Source organism: Gavialis gangeticus, unplaced genomic scaffold (assembly GCF_001723915.1).
Source record: "Gavialis gangeticus isolate Ggan-Ray unplaced genomic scaffold, GavGan_comp1, whole genome shotgun sequence".
NCBI lineage: Eukaryota > Metazoa > Chordata > Crocodylia > Gavialidae > Gavialis > Gavialis gangeticus.
This window is the reverse complement of record NW_017729011.1, coordinates 24,375,713-24,392,691: the sequence shown is the minus strand read 5'-3', so window position 1 is coordinate 24,392,691 and position 16,979 is coordinate 24,375,713. Positions and strand designations below refer to the sequence as shown.

General features: G+C 40.7%; 1 protein-coding gene across 4 annotated transcripts in view; it reads left to right on the top strand.

Annotated features, from left to right (window-relative positions):
* Positions 1-16,979, top strand: part of DENND1A (DENN domain containing 1A) — a 344,343-nt gene that overhangs the window by 188,147 nt on the left and 139,217 nt on the right. For all 4 annotated transcript variants that reach the window (XM_019510878.1, XM_019510876.1, XM_019510880.1 and 1 more), the window contains exon 10: positions 5,936-6,036. In XM_019510878.1, the coding sequence (XP_019366423.1) occupies positions 5,936-6,036 (101 nt within the window). The remainder of the gene's footprint in view (positions 1-5,935; positions 6,037-16,979) is intronic.

Sequence of the window (16,979 nt, the reverse complement as noted above, 5' to 3'; positions counted from 1 at the left end):
AGCCTTCTGCTTTAACCATTGGAGAAGCCGGCCTAATGGTTTTTTTCATCGCAAGTCATGAGAGAGAGCTCCTGCAAGCAGGCCGGGCTTTCCTAAAGAATGCTGCAGCAGGAGGTAGGCTTGTGCTCGCAGGTACTTGCTTATCCACCATATTCCTGAAAAGCCTTTTTCTTCTAGGTCCACGGTTCAAACCCTGTTTGCATTCTTTCATGGATCTTTGGGCTTAGTGCATCCAGCTGCTCTACTTCACCTTTTCCTTTAAGGATTTTGCCTCTGGGGTTTTTATCTTGGAATGCTGTTTTTAGGCCCCATATTCCAAAAAAAAAGCGTGTAAAGGTGGAGAAGAGCTGAGACCCAGAGGAATGCTGCTGCAGCAGTGACTATTGTAGCAAAGAAAGCCTTAACAGCAGTGGGGGTGGGGAAACCAATGTAGTGGCGCTGTGTGCGCACACTGACAAACCTGATCTCACAGGGTCTGGGAGGGTTTGTTAATGCAAGTGACAGTGAAATGAAAATTATTACAGACAGTTCCAGACCTTTTACTCAGATTTAGGTAGACTTTCTTCCTTTCTCTCTTGATTCAGTGTCTCAGTGGCATAAAATGGATTTAAATAGAAATTGGCTACTTTTATTCTGCTGCTGTCTCAGGTGCTGGTATTGCATTATGAATGTTATACATGGTTTTGAGGTAGGCATGTCATGTTTATGGTATTTCATGGCTTGTGCCTAAAATAACCCAGGTTTTTTAAAGCTGGTGGTCTTGGGTAGCTAGTATAGGGAAGCGGAGGATACAGGAAGTGATGTCCCAGGTGATTAACGATTTTATATGTTATTACCAGCCTCAGGTTTGTGATGTGATGCTTCTGATGTCAGGCAGTGTGGCCTAGAATACGGATGCTATTTTATGATAAATTGTGGAAAATTAGTGTAATCAGTAACGAGTCCTGCATGATAGTGCAGCCACTCTCCTGAGTATTTTCACGGTCTCTTGGTTGGAGATAAATATTATTAGTGGAAGTTAATTTATTACAGGGATTAGTCAGATTTAGTCTAGTGACAGTGTTTCCTTAGCATACCTCTTTAAACTGACTTCAGTGGCTATGATATCTTAAATTAACTTTAGCTCATGAGGTATTGTGCAAAATTCTTTCCTCTTTCATTTAGGATTTTTCAGTTTATACATGCCATTGATGCACAGGTATCATTTGAATTTGGTTGTTTCATCATTGTCTGGCAAAATCCTGAACCAAACAAACTTGAATAGAAAAAAAAAATGAAGAGTTTTGTGCATGGGATGAAGTTGCAACAGAACACAATGCATTTAAAGGAACTTTTTCAAGTTTTAATTTGCAGATACTGCATATCTATGCCATGAGCCCTTTGATCTCTTGGAACCTTCTATTGTGACATTTCTGTTGCTCCAAAGCCCCCCTAGAGCGCTGAATGTTCGGTGTTAAGGTAAGTATTAGCTTTGCCAGAAAGCCTGCCACTGTATTTGGAGGAGCAATCAAGAGCCTGCCAAATAAAAGCACTAAGATGCAGTGGGATTAGTAGCAAACCACAGTATAATGTAGGACAGGAAGACTTGAAAGCTGTATTGGACGCTCAAGCTCAAACTTGATGGGTCTCCAGGAAAGACCAGGTTTGCAAGGCATCCACACAGATTTTCTTTTACGCCTGGGCCCTTTGGGAAAGAGCTGACTGCCTCATGTCCTCATTTGATGTGCTTCCAAAACAGTTTTTGTCCTAAAAATATAGTACAGGAAAACGTCATAGCAGTTCCCAAACCAGAAAAATTACTGGAAGAGCTTCAGAGCTAGTTGGCTTATCTCTATCCTCTGTGCCCCCTAGACGAGCTTTAGGGAGAGCCTGATTCTAACATGCATCAATGAGGCTATTGAGCCATAACTGCCTTTTGTTCAAGCCGGTGTTAGATGAGGATGGTGCACTGAGATCAAATAATTCATTTAACACAAAACATCCCTGGTGGCAAACCTCCAGTAACAGAGATGCCACGTAAGAAGGAATGCAGTTAGCATCCTGTTTCCCAACGTACAGGGCAAGCCCCTGTTTTGCACAGTACTGTAATTTATCTACCTGAAGTACTTTTGTGAACAGGCCCAGACTATTCAAATGCTTAAGGGCAAAATATTTTTGGGAGACATTAAATAGGATTGATAATTGCTTCCTGATGAATATTCATTATGACTAATGACCTCAGGCAAATTTTACACATACTGACTTTCTTATTTTCCCACTGAGTGTGATTTTGATAGTTTCATTTTCTTAACTTACACTTAAAATAAAGATTCACAATACCTCTTTGTTGTACATCGAATGTTTTAAAGATGATACGAAATCAAATATGCATGTTTCATTGTTAGCCTTTAAAACACTGCCTAAAATGTATGCATATGTAATATGCATATAGGATCTAATAGAAGTAACTCTCTCCAGTATGCATTTGTCAGAGGCAGTAAATGTTTATAGAACAGCTTTGGAATAAATACAGAGTAAAAGAACATAAAACACTTTCCTAAAAGAGAGACTTTGGGGGAGGAATTACTTGTGGAAATTGTCTCCCCCATAATCCTTCCTTTGACTTGATTATGTGCACTCTGATAACTAAAAGAGCTTTTGTAGATCAAGAAAACAAGAATTTTCATGATTCTTTTCAGGTACAAAAATACCATCAGATTAAAATCTGCATTTCTTATGCCAGAAGAATAAATGTAACTGTACTGCTGTAGCCTACATGGAAATATGACCATGTAACTACTAAATCAGTAGCTGATGATATGATGTGACATTTCAAAAGCTCAACTTTGTAAGTGACAAGTGATTTAACTGCCCTCACATTCCACTTCATAATGTATTAAAGGTTACAGGGAAGTATTAATGTATAACATTAGTCTGAAGATAAGATCTGTGTCATTTTTATTACTCGAAACAAGATTTTGACATTAGCCTATTTAGGTTAAATGTTGATGCTACAGCTCTTCTTCTGTGTCCCAAAAAAGGGGACTTGGAGAGTTGTAAATACATCAACAGTGAGTTTTAATTATTCAAATTGACTGATTCTTTTTTCCCGCTACCTGGAAATGTACTTACAGATACAAAGGAGTACAGATGAAGTGTTAGTTGAAGAACGGTATTCTCATCTCAGTGCATGGTGTATTCTCTCTGTGAATTTCCATTAATATTAGTAGCTTTAAATGCAAAAACTCCAGGCCTCAGGTTGAGAATATGCCCCTAAATGTGATTTTTCTTAAATATATTCATCTTGGCATTAAGGAACAGAAAATAAACCTTGATCATATTTATGTGTGTTCATCCCCATTTGCAAGTATGCCACTTGCAAATGGAGATGAACAGATAGCTTTAGAAAAATATAACCCAGTCTTTTGGCCAAACCCCAGATAGTCAAAGGGCGTGGCTGTGTGTGTGTCTGTTTAATGAGCACAGCAGCAGACTAACCCATGGGCCTGTCAGAAATTCTTAAGAATTAGAACTTATTTGGTATACATACAGTGGTTTTCCCTTTTATAATACTAATAAGGGATGCCAGCATGAGCACTGTGGACACCATTGCATTATTACTCCTCCATGGTACACCAAATCCAGTGTGGCTTGTGTGTTGGTTGCCACGAGTATTTTTTTATGGGTCATTCAAAAATGATGACCCTCCCACCCTACCCCGCATTGTCTCTTAGTAAGAGACAAGAAAATTGCTTCTAATGTTTTGCATCTCAGTTAGAACTTGCTTCTAGAAACGGTCTTGTCTTCATTTTAAAGTATTTATAGAAAATGTTGTGTTTCCCCTCCTTTAGGCTGTTGCTGTAGTCTTTCTCCTTTACCCTTGTGATATTGTGATCAGCAGTAAGTGTGTGACTCTCAATGCAGATTTATTGGAAAATAGAGAGCTTGAGACCCTAATAACAGAGACAGATGGATATTTAATGCCATAAAACAGGCAATGATTCATGTTCCATCAAATCTGTGAATGCTTTTCACAGGGCTACAGTATTAGGTTCTGTAACTACTGTAGATTATTTTAACTATAGTAATGTTAAATATTCTAACATCTCTTGTCTAGTGACAGAGTACAGTGTAAGGTTCTGGCTTCCCAATTCAGGGATTTATATCTCGGTCATAAAAGTCCACTGAGAGCTTGTACTTAGCATAAAAGGTCTCAGCCTGGGAGTGATTAAAAAAAAATTAGAAAAAAATCCGTCTATTTTTTTTTGAGTTGTAAATTATAAAATCTATTTTTATTCATTTTCATGGTGGAAAAGCAACCATAATAAAACAGCCACTCATGGGGCTCTTGCAACACTGGTTCTTGGGCTGCATCAAGGCACACAGAGCCTCAGCTTCTCTCCAGAGAGTTTCAGCGGTTCCTGTTTTGCAGTCATAGCTTATCCAGATTTGCTTTTTCCCCGGACTGCGATAGATTTGAGTCCATAGGCTAAGAAAAGAGATGTGCTTTAAAATATATGCTCTGCCTCCATTCTTCATGCCCAGTTAGCCCCACTTTAACGCTAAAACCAGATTTTGTTGCTTGTGTAATAAAAGTTATTCATGTGTTAAAACAAGCCAACAAAAACTGCATTGAAAGTACATTAAAGTTCTGGAATAAAACACGGGCAGAAATAGGTTCACAGTTGAGACCGAATCCCCCAACATGGAGGCCTTGTGGGACAGCCACTTAGGTTTTGGTGTGCTGTAGGATAAGCCTTAGTTTTATTCTTGAAATTAGATATGATGACCTGTTTGTTCCCCTAGATGATGTTCTTTGCCAAGCTCTGACTCCCTGTTGTATAATATAAGTGTAAGTGGTCTGTCCAGTTGCAAATGATTCAGCTGATGGGGCTTCTCCAGCTTCGTTTTGGAGACTACTTGACAATCTAATAGATTTCAGCCAAGACGCATCTTGATATTCATCCTAACTTTTCCTTCACATCACTTTGGACACTTTTACACGTGGTCCAGGGGATGGTGGGGGGTAGGGTGGCACTTTAATTAGAGCATTTTAATTGAAGTGTCGCCATGTCTCGCGTATCAGTATCCCCAAGCTTAAAAATGGTGGTGGAGGAGCTTGAACTGGGGTTCACAACACATTCCACGTTATTAGTGTCCTCAGTAAAAGTCACCAACATCCTCCTTGCTTCTCTTCCAAATTATTAATGAAAGTTTTGAATGAGATTGCAATCTATATTGGAACTGTTCCCTCAGCATCCCATGAGGCTCCTCCCATGGTTTGATTACAGTTTATCTTTACTACTTGTGGTCCTTCTAATTCTTGGTTTCTGTCGGTGTTAAAGCCTAGCTGAATTAATTTTAAAGTAAGAGTGTGACCGTCGGTACATGACATCCAAGTAGATAAACTCTATCCTTTGCTTGCTTGCTTTGGTAATTCTAGGTAAAGTGACTGAGTTTTTTATATGATTTTGTTTTAAGGGAACCCGTGCTGTTTTCGCTGTGTTACCCTGCACCCCTATCGGACTAATGACACTACCAGATTCTTCCCTCTATTTGTGTCATAATTTCATTACAGTGGTATGTTGCTTTATAGATGGTAATTGCCAGGATCAAGCTTTTTCTGCCTTTAATACTTTTCTATTTTTTCTCCCCTTTGTTTTCTTTCCCTGGTTTCTATTGTTTGTGGAAGACTTGGAATATTCTCTTCAGGTTTTGTTTGTTGAATGAATTATTGTACTCGGCTATTAACAAAATTAGGTCAAACAACAATCATCATTGTAAACCAGTGTTACCTCACCCACCAGCGGCCTTTGTTAAGAGTACACTTTTGTGTTGTGCAGTCGAGAGATTCAGGGACAAAAACACAGTTGATACTTCTGGTTTTTTGCTAGCTATTTCTTTTAAGCTTAGCTTTTGTCTTGCTGATGATCTGATTTTAATTTGTTTCTTTCAGTTAACTGCCTGCATTCATGGGTCTGCAGCTATGCTCTACCCAATGTTCTGGCAACACGTTTACATTCCCGTTCTGCCCCCACATCTCTTGGACTACTGCTGGTAAGGCTGTATATCACTTAGACATGCAACAGTTTTATGCATCTCTGCGTTTTAAAGCTTAAGTGTTTTTATGATGCAACCATTAATCTAAAAATAAATACGTATATTAAATAAGTGGCTGATCCAGTCAGTCAAATACAATGTTTTTGTAGCATACCAATGCTGTTGTCTAACGCAACATGTTCACATTGAACGCTTTATACAAATTTGGAATTGTAAAATACACTGTTACTACTTTATTTTAGTATGAAATTTGGAATAAAAAATCCAACAAAAAAGGCTACATCAGAAAAGACTCCTTTGCATTTCCCATGACTTTCCTGCTTTCAGGTTTTTGACTTGTGCTGTTTAATTTTCTTGTTGTGACTTTTATTTTTGTTCAGGTGAGTATACAAGGTGGTATCACAATTTACTCATAATTTGGGGGAATAGATGTGGGTATGAGAACAGATGCATCTTTTCTTCATTGTGCGTGCTGGTTTAATTGTCACCCTCATTGTCACCCTCCTTTTCCCATCACACAGAGCATCAATTTCACTTCTCGCGCTTGATGGAAACATACTGGTGTGGCCCAGAAATCACTAGCCAAATAACAAGTTGCAAATAGAAAGCTTTGAGACAGTGGTATGAAAGGCAGAGCTAGTTTTTGAAATGGTGTTGATTATAATTCTGTATCAGCCTGGACCATTTAAATAGATGTTTTAGCTCCGATTCAGTTGCACCTGTTACAGGCATCTCCACAACAGCAGGGAAGGACAATGATTTAAGGTTATCGTCAATGCTGTGTCAGTAAGCATCCAGCCCAGAGCTCTGAGCTCGCAGCTCAGAGCTCTGCATTTCATGGTGCTTGGTCTTAAAGTTTTCTGTTTGTGACTTATTTGGTTTGTAATTTCTATGCTATTCCAGTATGCTTCCCTCAAATTTGAGAAGTGAAATTGGATGTGATGACTTCTGTTGGGGTAAGCCTGCTCTTGGGCGACTTGGAGACACAGAACCCAACCTTTGAGCTCACATGAGGCTGAGACAGGGATAGGGTGAAGTAGTCTCAGCCAGAAGAGCAAAGGGATCAGGATCAATATGGTTACCAAATGGTGCTGACAATGGTGCGGGTGGGGTTGATGTCATTCGGGAACCCAAAGGCTGTATCTACACAGCGGTCCAAAGCAGCATTCTCAGGTATGCAGCAATGCTCCAGGTGAGCTGCCTTCGAAACTGGAACCCATGTAACCACGGTTGTACAGGGCTTTGGATAGGTCTAGTGGCACTGTTAAGTGACGGTGCTGATTCATCTGCCCCAAGCTAATTAGCTCACATTCAGTTGCACTGTCTCCAGGCCGGGGAGCAGCACAATGTGCTTGGGGATGCTGCCATGGGAGTGCCAGGACATGTTTGTGTGGTGGTGGCAAGAGGGAACCACAGGTCCTGAAGCATTCCAGGCTCATTTAAAGTGAAGCACTACAGGGTGGGGGCTGCTTTCATGCCCATGTGTACAGTATATCGTGCTCTGGGGGTGATGTAAGAAAAAAAAATCAATACACTGCTGTTGTAAGTGTCTGATGGAAGCTGAAACACAAAAATGAGACTGTTCCAGAATAAAGGTGGTCCATACAACTTTAATATGGCCCCTTGCACATAAGAATTACGATAGGGTCTTCAATCACAGGAGCACATCGAATGCTACATTGTCAGCAGAGCCTCTGCAGTGTGGCTTTGTAAAACTGTCACTTCCCTAAAATTTGCGTGATAATTTCATGCTGTTCCTAATCTCTTCCCCTGCCCTCTTTCACTGGAGCTCTGCATCGCTCCTTGTTCATTTCTCCCCCAAGGAGCGACGTGCAACTGCCAAGAGGGAGCACGGGATTGTGGGCTCTGTGAATAGAAACATAAATGCTGAAAAGTGCCTGGTTAACCCTGATTGTGGCATCCAGTAGAGCGACTGCCAATCCTTTAGTTGTTATAATAGTGAAAGCCAAAAGTCATGTTCTCTCTGTGGTTGGAGAGGGGTGTGAATTAAGAAATGCTCTTATTACCATAAATTCACACAAATACCAAGCAGCACGTGGCCGCAGAACTGTGGTGGGATGTGTCTTTGAATTCAGACTTAAGTCTCTACCCTTTGTTCTTCCGTTAACATGCGTTCGGGTTGGAACAGTGCTTACTCAGTAACAACAGACCATTCCAGCATGTATAACATGCCTGAGTGTTGTTTGGGGGAAAGATATACAAAACTGAATGTTGAAGACATTATATGCCGTCCTGGCATATAATAGGCACTGGTGACACACAATACCAGTCCAGAATTCCTGAAGCAAAATGAATTGGAAATAGATCTAATATGATCTATGTGTGCTTAGATCAGTGACCTCAACTGTTTTATTTGCTAAATGCTGCTGCTTGCGTTGAGTTCTTTTTGGATATTCCACGCCAAAATAGATTGCAACAAAACAAATCCGTGGGTGTATTTGAACAGAAACAAAACAGAAAACCCAGTGATTGTTAAACAACAGCACTGCTTTTGAGAAGAGCGGATCATCTGCTCAAAATGTAATTTCATCGCCTTAAATGAACTTACGCGTCTTCAGCCAGTATCCATAATTGTCTTGAAATTGGAGCCTATGCTAATAACTTTATGATATTGTTCTTTGTGACTTTTTTTCCCCCACATTTTGAGGAAAAGCCTCTGCGGTGCTTCTGAGTAAGGAACCAGCAGGAATAACTAGCATTTTAAGTGAAATGCTAGGAGCCGGGAACATGTAAATTTAAAGAAGGTTTGTTCCTCTGTGGATGATTTAAATGTTAAGTACATGCCCATGTCGAGGATACACAGAATGGAATCTAAAAACTATTATCTCCTGTAGAAATGAACCTTCAATTTACTCACTGCACAGGAAGGGCAGATTCTAGTCATTTTCGCTGCCAGCAGGTGCCCTTTCGATGCATAATGGGCTTCGCATGTGTAATTAACACATGAAGGCTGCTGCTGCCAGTTTTTTCTTCAGGTACATGCTGCTAGGAGTTTTCAGGACAACCGTGTAGGCCACAAGAGGCTTTTACACTGGGTTTGAAGATTAGGTATTCATTGACTTCCTGACAAAGACATGTTAAAAGGGGCTAAGACCAGACCCCACAGTTGGGAGCACAGGTGTGCACAAAGCAAACACATGGGCTGTGTACCCAAAGAAATAAAGGCACGAATAGCTGAGCCAGCCTGAATGGACTCTTTCATAGTGTTTCAGCCTGCGAGTATAACGAATGAAACAGGCTGGTAGGCGAAAAGTATGATTTTAAAACCTGTAATTATCAGGGAGACTCTAATTGCACATTCACAAATACAACAACTGCTTATCTTAGCCTGATGTGAACTTTAATTAGAGTGGTAATCGCACACTGTAATTGTCTGAATAAATCAATTTAGCACCAATTTATGAGCCATAAATATGTTTCCCAAAATAGCTCCCATCTATTTTGTTACTGTGTGAACTTGGAAAGGTGATTTTGGCCATGAAAACAGATAAATCGACTTCTTGCCGTCTGCTGTAAAGCTGTGTTATTACTTATGGGCCTTTGCATCTTCGGGGAAATGAACTGGGATTGACGTTTATTTTTAAACTTCAGGGTTTTATTTTGATTTTAATTTTCATTTCAGTTCTTGTCTGGTTGTTTACTTTGCAGCTGTGACATAAGAATTTAAAAGAGCTGAAACTAAAGCAGATGGTAGAGGAAATTGAGGGAGTGAGACATCTCCAACTCTAGTGAAATCTAAAAATCTTACTCAGAGCTTCTACTCCAGCAAGGGTCTTAACTGACTCTGTCGACACTGACTCCTCTGCTCGCTGCTCTTGAAGCTTTCTCTGGTCATTGTGACAAGGACTGAGTGGTCTGAAGACCCAAGCACATCTACAAAAGTGGGGGAGGGGTGTGGACTGACCTTTGTGTCTATAAAGTACAATTAGCAGTCACTGAAAGCTTTCAGAATGGATCAGCACCGAGTATTCACTTTTGTTTCAGCAGAAAAATTCCATGCAAATGAGTTGAGTTGTGACGTGTAGAAATTCTCTGTATCATCACTAAGATTTCCTACGCTATTTTGTCCAGTGTTTTCAGAATCAATTTTAAGACTCTACCACCCTCACTTTCCTGAGGAGGGGAATTGGGAAGAGCTGAAGTAGCTTGGAGGCAAAGTTTGAGTGGCGCTTTTTAGGTTAAGTCCATTGTTGTTAATAACTAAGTTTGAAGTTTTATTTTCTTCCTTTCCATACAAAGTTTATCCATGAATAAAAAAAAAAAAATTCAAGATGCAACAAAATGTCAAGTATGTTTCACCAAGTCAGTCTTTCTTATCTAGGATGAGTTTGGGCTTTTGCTTGAATCTAATCTTTTTGGAGCAGCTGGAAGGTTGTATTTCAAGTCTACAACTTTGATTCCCAGCCTGGTTCGTTATCTCCTTAAATGTGCTCTCCAAATACACATGCTTGTATGGCAGGGATTAACCAGACACAATATTTCTTTCCTACCATGTCCCCAATTACTGTCAAATTACAAACTCTAAAAAAAGAGACCTTGTGATATTGGATTCCATATAGTATCTTTCAAATAGTGATGCTGCCTTAAGGGGAGGCACCAGTACTTATGAAGTCTCTCAGAAAGCCTATGCTAAGATGGCATGTTAGGTGTTAACAAGAGAGATGCTTTTTTTTTTTTCTTGTTAGTGTGGCACTTCGGATCTTGCTTGCTGAAATCACTTCTCTTTAAAACCCTGTTTTTGGCATTTCTTCACCCTCTGAGGGGAGGAACTGTTGGACAGTTCCCTCCAGAACCACTTCAATGTTGCTGAATCCATTAGAAAAGTGTTCAAAAAATACAATCCTTCTACGCTTCTCAATGCCCTGCAGATAACAGCACCCTACATCTCTGCCACTTGAAGGGAACTCTTGTTTGCCCATGAGGCTTAGGCAGCAACAGCACAATGCCTCCACTACTCGGATGTAGTTTGTGATACTCTTCCATTTACCTGGTGAAAGAAGTATGTTCACACTGAAAAAGGCAAGTAGTGGATGGGTGGATTTGGTGCCTGGTTGCAGTGGCTGTTCTTTTGCCAACACTTCTCAGACACTCGCATGCTAATCTGCAGGGCTGAGAGGAACAACTACTGATTTCATTTCCCTGCATGTGTCCTTTGACCTGGTTTAGCTGCTGAACCATTGGCTGTGCCATTCACTTGCTTTTCACTCAAGTTCCCTTCTAATTTTCCTCTTTATGACCCTTTGTGAGGTTTGGGGTTTCATTTTTCCCCTCCCATCCTTTCTACCCACTGGTCTGCAGTGGTCTTTTTTTCCCAGCGGTTTTTTTTTCTCTTTCTCTTGGATCCCAAATGCAGTTGGATGCGCTTCTTCATCTGGTAGGGGAGCGTAACCAGAGAGCAAGCACTCCCTCTGCTGCTCAGGGAGCAAGGGAGTTAGTTCATGTCCGAACTCTAGGCATCGTGGCCAGTCTGGTTCTTCTCTATGCCTGCACCAAAGGCCTTTGTGGTGATTCTTCTGGTTCCTTCATTGTATGTTTTGTAGGTTCTTCCTCTTAAAATAAAGTGTATTAGAATTTGTTTAATTTGCAACAGCTATCCGAAAGGTTGGGGTCATATTTTGCCCCATTTTAATAAGTAGTTCTCTGGAGAATCAGTGACACTGCTTGCAAAGGAAAGCACCAGTTCATGGGCATATGGAGAGCAGATTAAGGCAGTGTTCACATGTTTGGACACCTACAGAGCTATCGTGATGCACAAAAACCAGGATAAGTGCTTGTTGCCCTGGAATAACTTGGCAAAGTCACGTAACTCCCTGGGCAGCAGTACATTATGTCTCTTCTTGATGTCAGTGGTTTTTAAATTTCATTTTGTATTGAACGGCAGTATTTTAAATATTTTTTTGCACTTGAGAATAAATATCCCTCTATTTCACCTGCCTCTCTTCCAATTAGTAGTTGCCCACCTCTTGGGAGCATAATTAAGAGGTCTCTAGTTAGCCCAAGGAAAGAAATTAAACAAATTGTAAAAATGCAGTTATAATGAATGGGCAATGTATAGCCGTTAAGTCCACAATATCCATATTCATGCTTATGCATTGCTACTCTAATTATTTGATATTTACCTGTATAACTCATTTGATTATAAATAACCCTTTTCTCATTGGGAAACAGTGTTGGCACAGTGGATTAATGGCCTACCTTTTCATTTCCAAAGATCCAGGCATGCGTTTTGCTTAAACAGTAAATGTGTGTGCTGGAAATTAGTGCTTTTTAATTTTGCACTTAACAGATATTGGCTGCCACCAGGCAATTCTGTGTAATTGGTAGTCGTAGCTGTGGGAAGCCCCAGGACTAGAATAGCGGTAGTGTTGAACAATAGGTGAAAACTGAAGTGAGAGAGAGAATCTGTCATGTCTGCATCATGATTTAGAGGGACTACAGCGTGTGAAAGCACATTGCTTCTATACCTGCACCGGATGCCCTCTGCTGAAGCTCACCATAGCCTTACTAGAAATTGCTGAAATATTCATGGCTGAACCGGGGAAGTATGAAAAACTGCTTAGGTTTTTCATGCTGTTAGACCTAAATAGGGGCTTGAAGGAGCCATTGCAATGTACTGAGACCATTTATGAGATGGGGTGACACTAAGCGTCTAGATGTGTGATGGCAGGTATTTGTTTTCAAGTAGCAGAACACAGTTGACAGTAGGGCTTTATATAAAGTCTTAGGCAGTCATGGCTTCCGATTATGCTGTGAAAGAGAAGAGTCCAGGCTCAATTAATTTGTTTCCTAGGAGAAACATGAATGGTGGTAGAAAGAACGGACTAAAGCACTCACAGCCGTTAGCAGAAAAGTACCTTGCAGTAGGTTTTCCTTAAAATGGTATATATTTTAAACATGCTAATAGGCTTTTTGGACAATAATCTCATGAGCCATGTGAGAATTTACTTGTGTGTACCAGACTGCTGTGGTTTTGATGCATAGTCAGAAAACCATTTGAATCCAAAGTTCCATGGCCAGTAGTGAGAGACCTTTTGACACTGTTGTATGGAAATAATGCACAAAATTAAAGGTATGTCAATATTTCATGGCAGTCCTTCATATTATTCCCTAAACTTGGGGTACCATTATGATCATATGAGGTTTTTCTTCTGCTCTTTGTTTCTAATTCCCGCTTCCCCCCCCTCCCCCATTTCCTCCAGTGACCCTTCATGATCTCCTTCACCTGCTTATTCATATGTCATATCGGGTTCTTCTCTTGACAATAAGTATGTTTGATGTCACTCATCTTAAAAGAAAAAACATGTCCTTGCCCCCATTTGCCTCTCCAGCTGCTCTCTCATCTTCCTTTCACCTCTAAGTTCATTGATTATGCTGTTTGCATCTTCTGTCTGCAGCTCTTCTCCTGCAACTCTGTCCTAAACCCTCTTCAATCCTGCTTTTGCTATTGAAACTCCAGTGCAATGGCTGTCACCAGTCTCCAGCCTTTTCCTAGCTGGAGAGTCAACCAGTCTTCAATCCTGGTTCTCCTTGACCTGTTAGCTGCTTCTGGTAGGGTGACTATGCTCTTTTTCTTAAACTTGCTCTCCTTTAACACCTGTGACTCTCCCATCCTTGTTCTTCTGTTTCTCTCTCTACTCTGCCAACGTGTGCTTTGCAGCGTCTTCCTCGTTCCACATCCAGCTTTCTTTAGGGGGCCCACAGCTTCTGTCCTTTGCCTACTTTCCTCGCAGCATACCTTGCCTCTGGGTAGTCTCACTCACAAATAGATACAGATGCTAGATCTGGTGTACGCTTGCCTCTGCTCCAGACTTGTCTCCTTCCAACCAAATTGAAGTCTTTCTTGTTGACATTATCTCCTTGAGAATGGCTGCAGACATCTTCAGAGCCCACACCATCTCTTCCATGCCACTTCATTGCTTGATCATGAGGAACAGCACTACCAGCATTCCTGTTGCTCAATCCCTATTTCTAGGATAGCCAAGCTATGTCTACATCTTGCAGATCCCTTCTGCATCGCATCTAAAATAAGGTGTTCATTATTCATCCACACAACTTAAACTCATGTCAGAGCTCTTATCATTCTGCATCTCACTTACTGCAGTATGCTTCATTCTGGCTTTGACAAATGCAGCCCTGCTCTGCTTATATACTCCGAGAAAGTTGCAGCATGCTTTGTTCTCTTGTTCTGTTTCTGTCTTCCTTTTCTTTCTGTGTCTCCAGTGGCTCTGCCTTCTCCATCCTATTGAATGTGAGCAGTTTGTACTTCAGGGCTTTTCACAGAGTATCGCCAGTCTGCTTATCATCTTCCATTCACTGTTGAGATGATGTTGAGTCCTGTTTCCAATTGGGCTCTGATACCAGCTTCCATTGTCCACTTGTTAAATTTTCAGCCAGGTGTTTCCATGCTGTTTCTCATGCTCCCTGACATGTCTCAGGGAATAGGTCCCTGCAAACACCTGCAAAACGTATTCTCCTCCATTCATTGTCTCCTTAAAAATCTCCTTTCCCTACAAAAGACTTGACTGTTGTTTAGGTATGTGGTGTGTGGAGCTCACTGCCTATCAGGCCAACTAGTATTGTCCCTTTGTTTCCTTGTGTTCCGTCTCTCCTTTTCACTGTTTGTACCTGTAGATTGTAAGTGCTTTGGACTAGAGACCGTCTTTTTGTTCTGAGTTTATACATCACCTAGCACAGTGGGTTTCTGGGCTGGGATTGGGACTTCTAGACATTATGATTAAAAAGTTCGTAGTCACATATTAACCTTGAATGGGGCTGTTAAAAGCAGGTAGACTTCCTCCAAACAGCGATACCTATTCAAGTGCTATGTTTCTTTGGAATTCAGCCCCTCAAGATTAGTAAGCTGAACAGGCAATTCATCACCTAGTTATTTAATTCAAGATGTCTTGGGCTGTATCTTTTTTCCAACATCTCAAAATCTCACTTGTTGGCAGTTGATTGCAGCACTCCTGTTATTCTTATTAAATATATTATTCTCCTCAGTCTTTTTGTTGATTAACTGTGGAAGATCGAAAGATCGACATGATACAGTTAATTAACTTATACAAATTTGAGTTTTTCTATGCACTCTGACAGGCTGTGCTTCTGGACACATTAATAAATGGCCAGTTTTCTGGAATACTGCGCCCTTCCTGCTTCCTTTCATTACATTAGCCAAGGTTCCACTAGATGAGACATTTGTAGTCTTAAGACTTCCTGCCGAGGTTCAGACTTTGTATTTTTGACATTGAAGCTGTCGTGTTCCTGAAGCTACTTAATTAGAAACACATTTATTTCAGTGTATACTGGAGAAGGCTTGGACAGCACAGCCGGGCACATAGGGAAGTTGAGCGTTTGTGCAGCTGGCAGCTAAACGAATGGTTTACACTTTGAGTTTAAAATTGTTGGACACTTCCTTGCCCCTGGAATGTGGCCATTAGAAATAAAGCAGTATGTGTAAAGGACATCTCTATTTCCCACAATTAAAGCATACCAGTGACAAACAAAATACCCTCCAGTTTGATGGCATTTCCTGTGTTGCGTTTAACCTGTAATGCATACACCTCGTAACACTGCACAAGTTAGTGTTCAAGAGCATGATTTCAAATACTGCTTCTGACCTGTAGGTCTCTCAATGAACCAGAAACCCCAGAGTTCTCCCTGCGCTAAAGAAACGAAAGTAGACAGTTACTTTCTAGAAAGTGGATAGTTTTAAATCGCTATATTGGAAAACACCAGGGTGGGATCATTCTTATGGCTCTCTAAAACTTAGTAATTCACAATGTGAAATCGAACGCTTGAGTGAAAAGGTTGAGTTTGTAGGATATTGAAATTTTTATGTAGAATGTCTTTTTACAAAGTGATTCAAAGTTTTGATTGTAGACTTCCTAGGGCAGGGGCTACCTTCATCTTTTTAGCAGCTAGTACGATGAGGGCTCCTGGTGTTCAGTGATGGTGGTGAGAAAAAATTCCCGTACAAGATTTTGGTAGGGTTTTTTTCCATTAATGCTGCCAGTGCAACGTTTTTGAGGTGCTGTCTGCTCTTCCATGAGAAGGCAACATAGTAGATTTTGAGTCAAGTCACTACAATGACATCTCTCTCCCTCTTTTCACATAAGATGAGAAGAGCGAACCTTCTTCAGTAAATCTACAGTCCAAAATCAAATGAGGGGTCATTTTACTCAGTCCAGAGAGGAAAAATTGTGCGTGCCCGTGTCCTTTCAATTTAATAGACAGTCTGTTTGCATTGGAGGGATCAGCAATAAAAATAGAAGCCTTCCCAGCTTAGTTGACTGGGAGTCCTCTAATAAAGCTAGATATGCTAGATACTGTATGCCAAAAGATCATTTTCCCCTTCAGGGTCTTTTTTTGTATTAACTTGTCCTGTTCTGACTGCTGTCAATATTTTTGTCAGGACAGAAAGTGGAACAGACCAACTTGTTGCCTTAATGTGCTGTATGATATCAGGAATTACACACCCAGATCTGGGGGCAGATACTTGCTCTTAGAATCTGTTCACTATTAATATAGTGCCTTTAAGCCAAATAGCTGTTGCCAGCTTATATCTTTTAGAGGTCATGAGGACTCTGGAATCATCTCCTAGTTGTATCTAAAGACTTTTTCTAAAACATTTCTAATGTGTGGGTGTCACTTACCATAAGAATCTGTTGAATTCAGAAGTTAATATTAAAATGCTCTCTTTTTGTAATGCATATACCCAGGGACTTGATGGCCCGTGTCATTAGATGATGCGTATAAAAGTAAATCAACACATGCTACTCTGTACGGACGACCCTCTATACCAGGGGTGGGCAAAATATGGCCTGTGGGCCAGATGCGGCCTGCGAGGCCACTGTATCTGGCCCACGGGACCCCTAAAAAACTTTGGAAAATTAATATTTCTCTGCCCTTGGTTCCTGTCA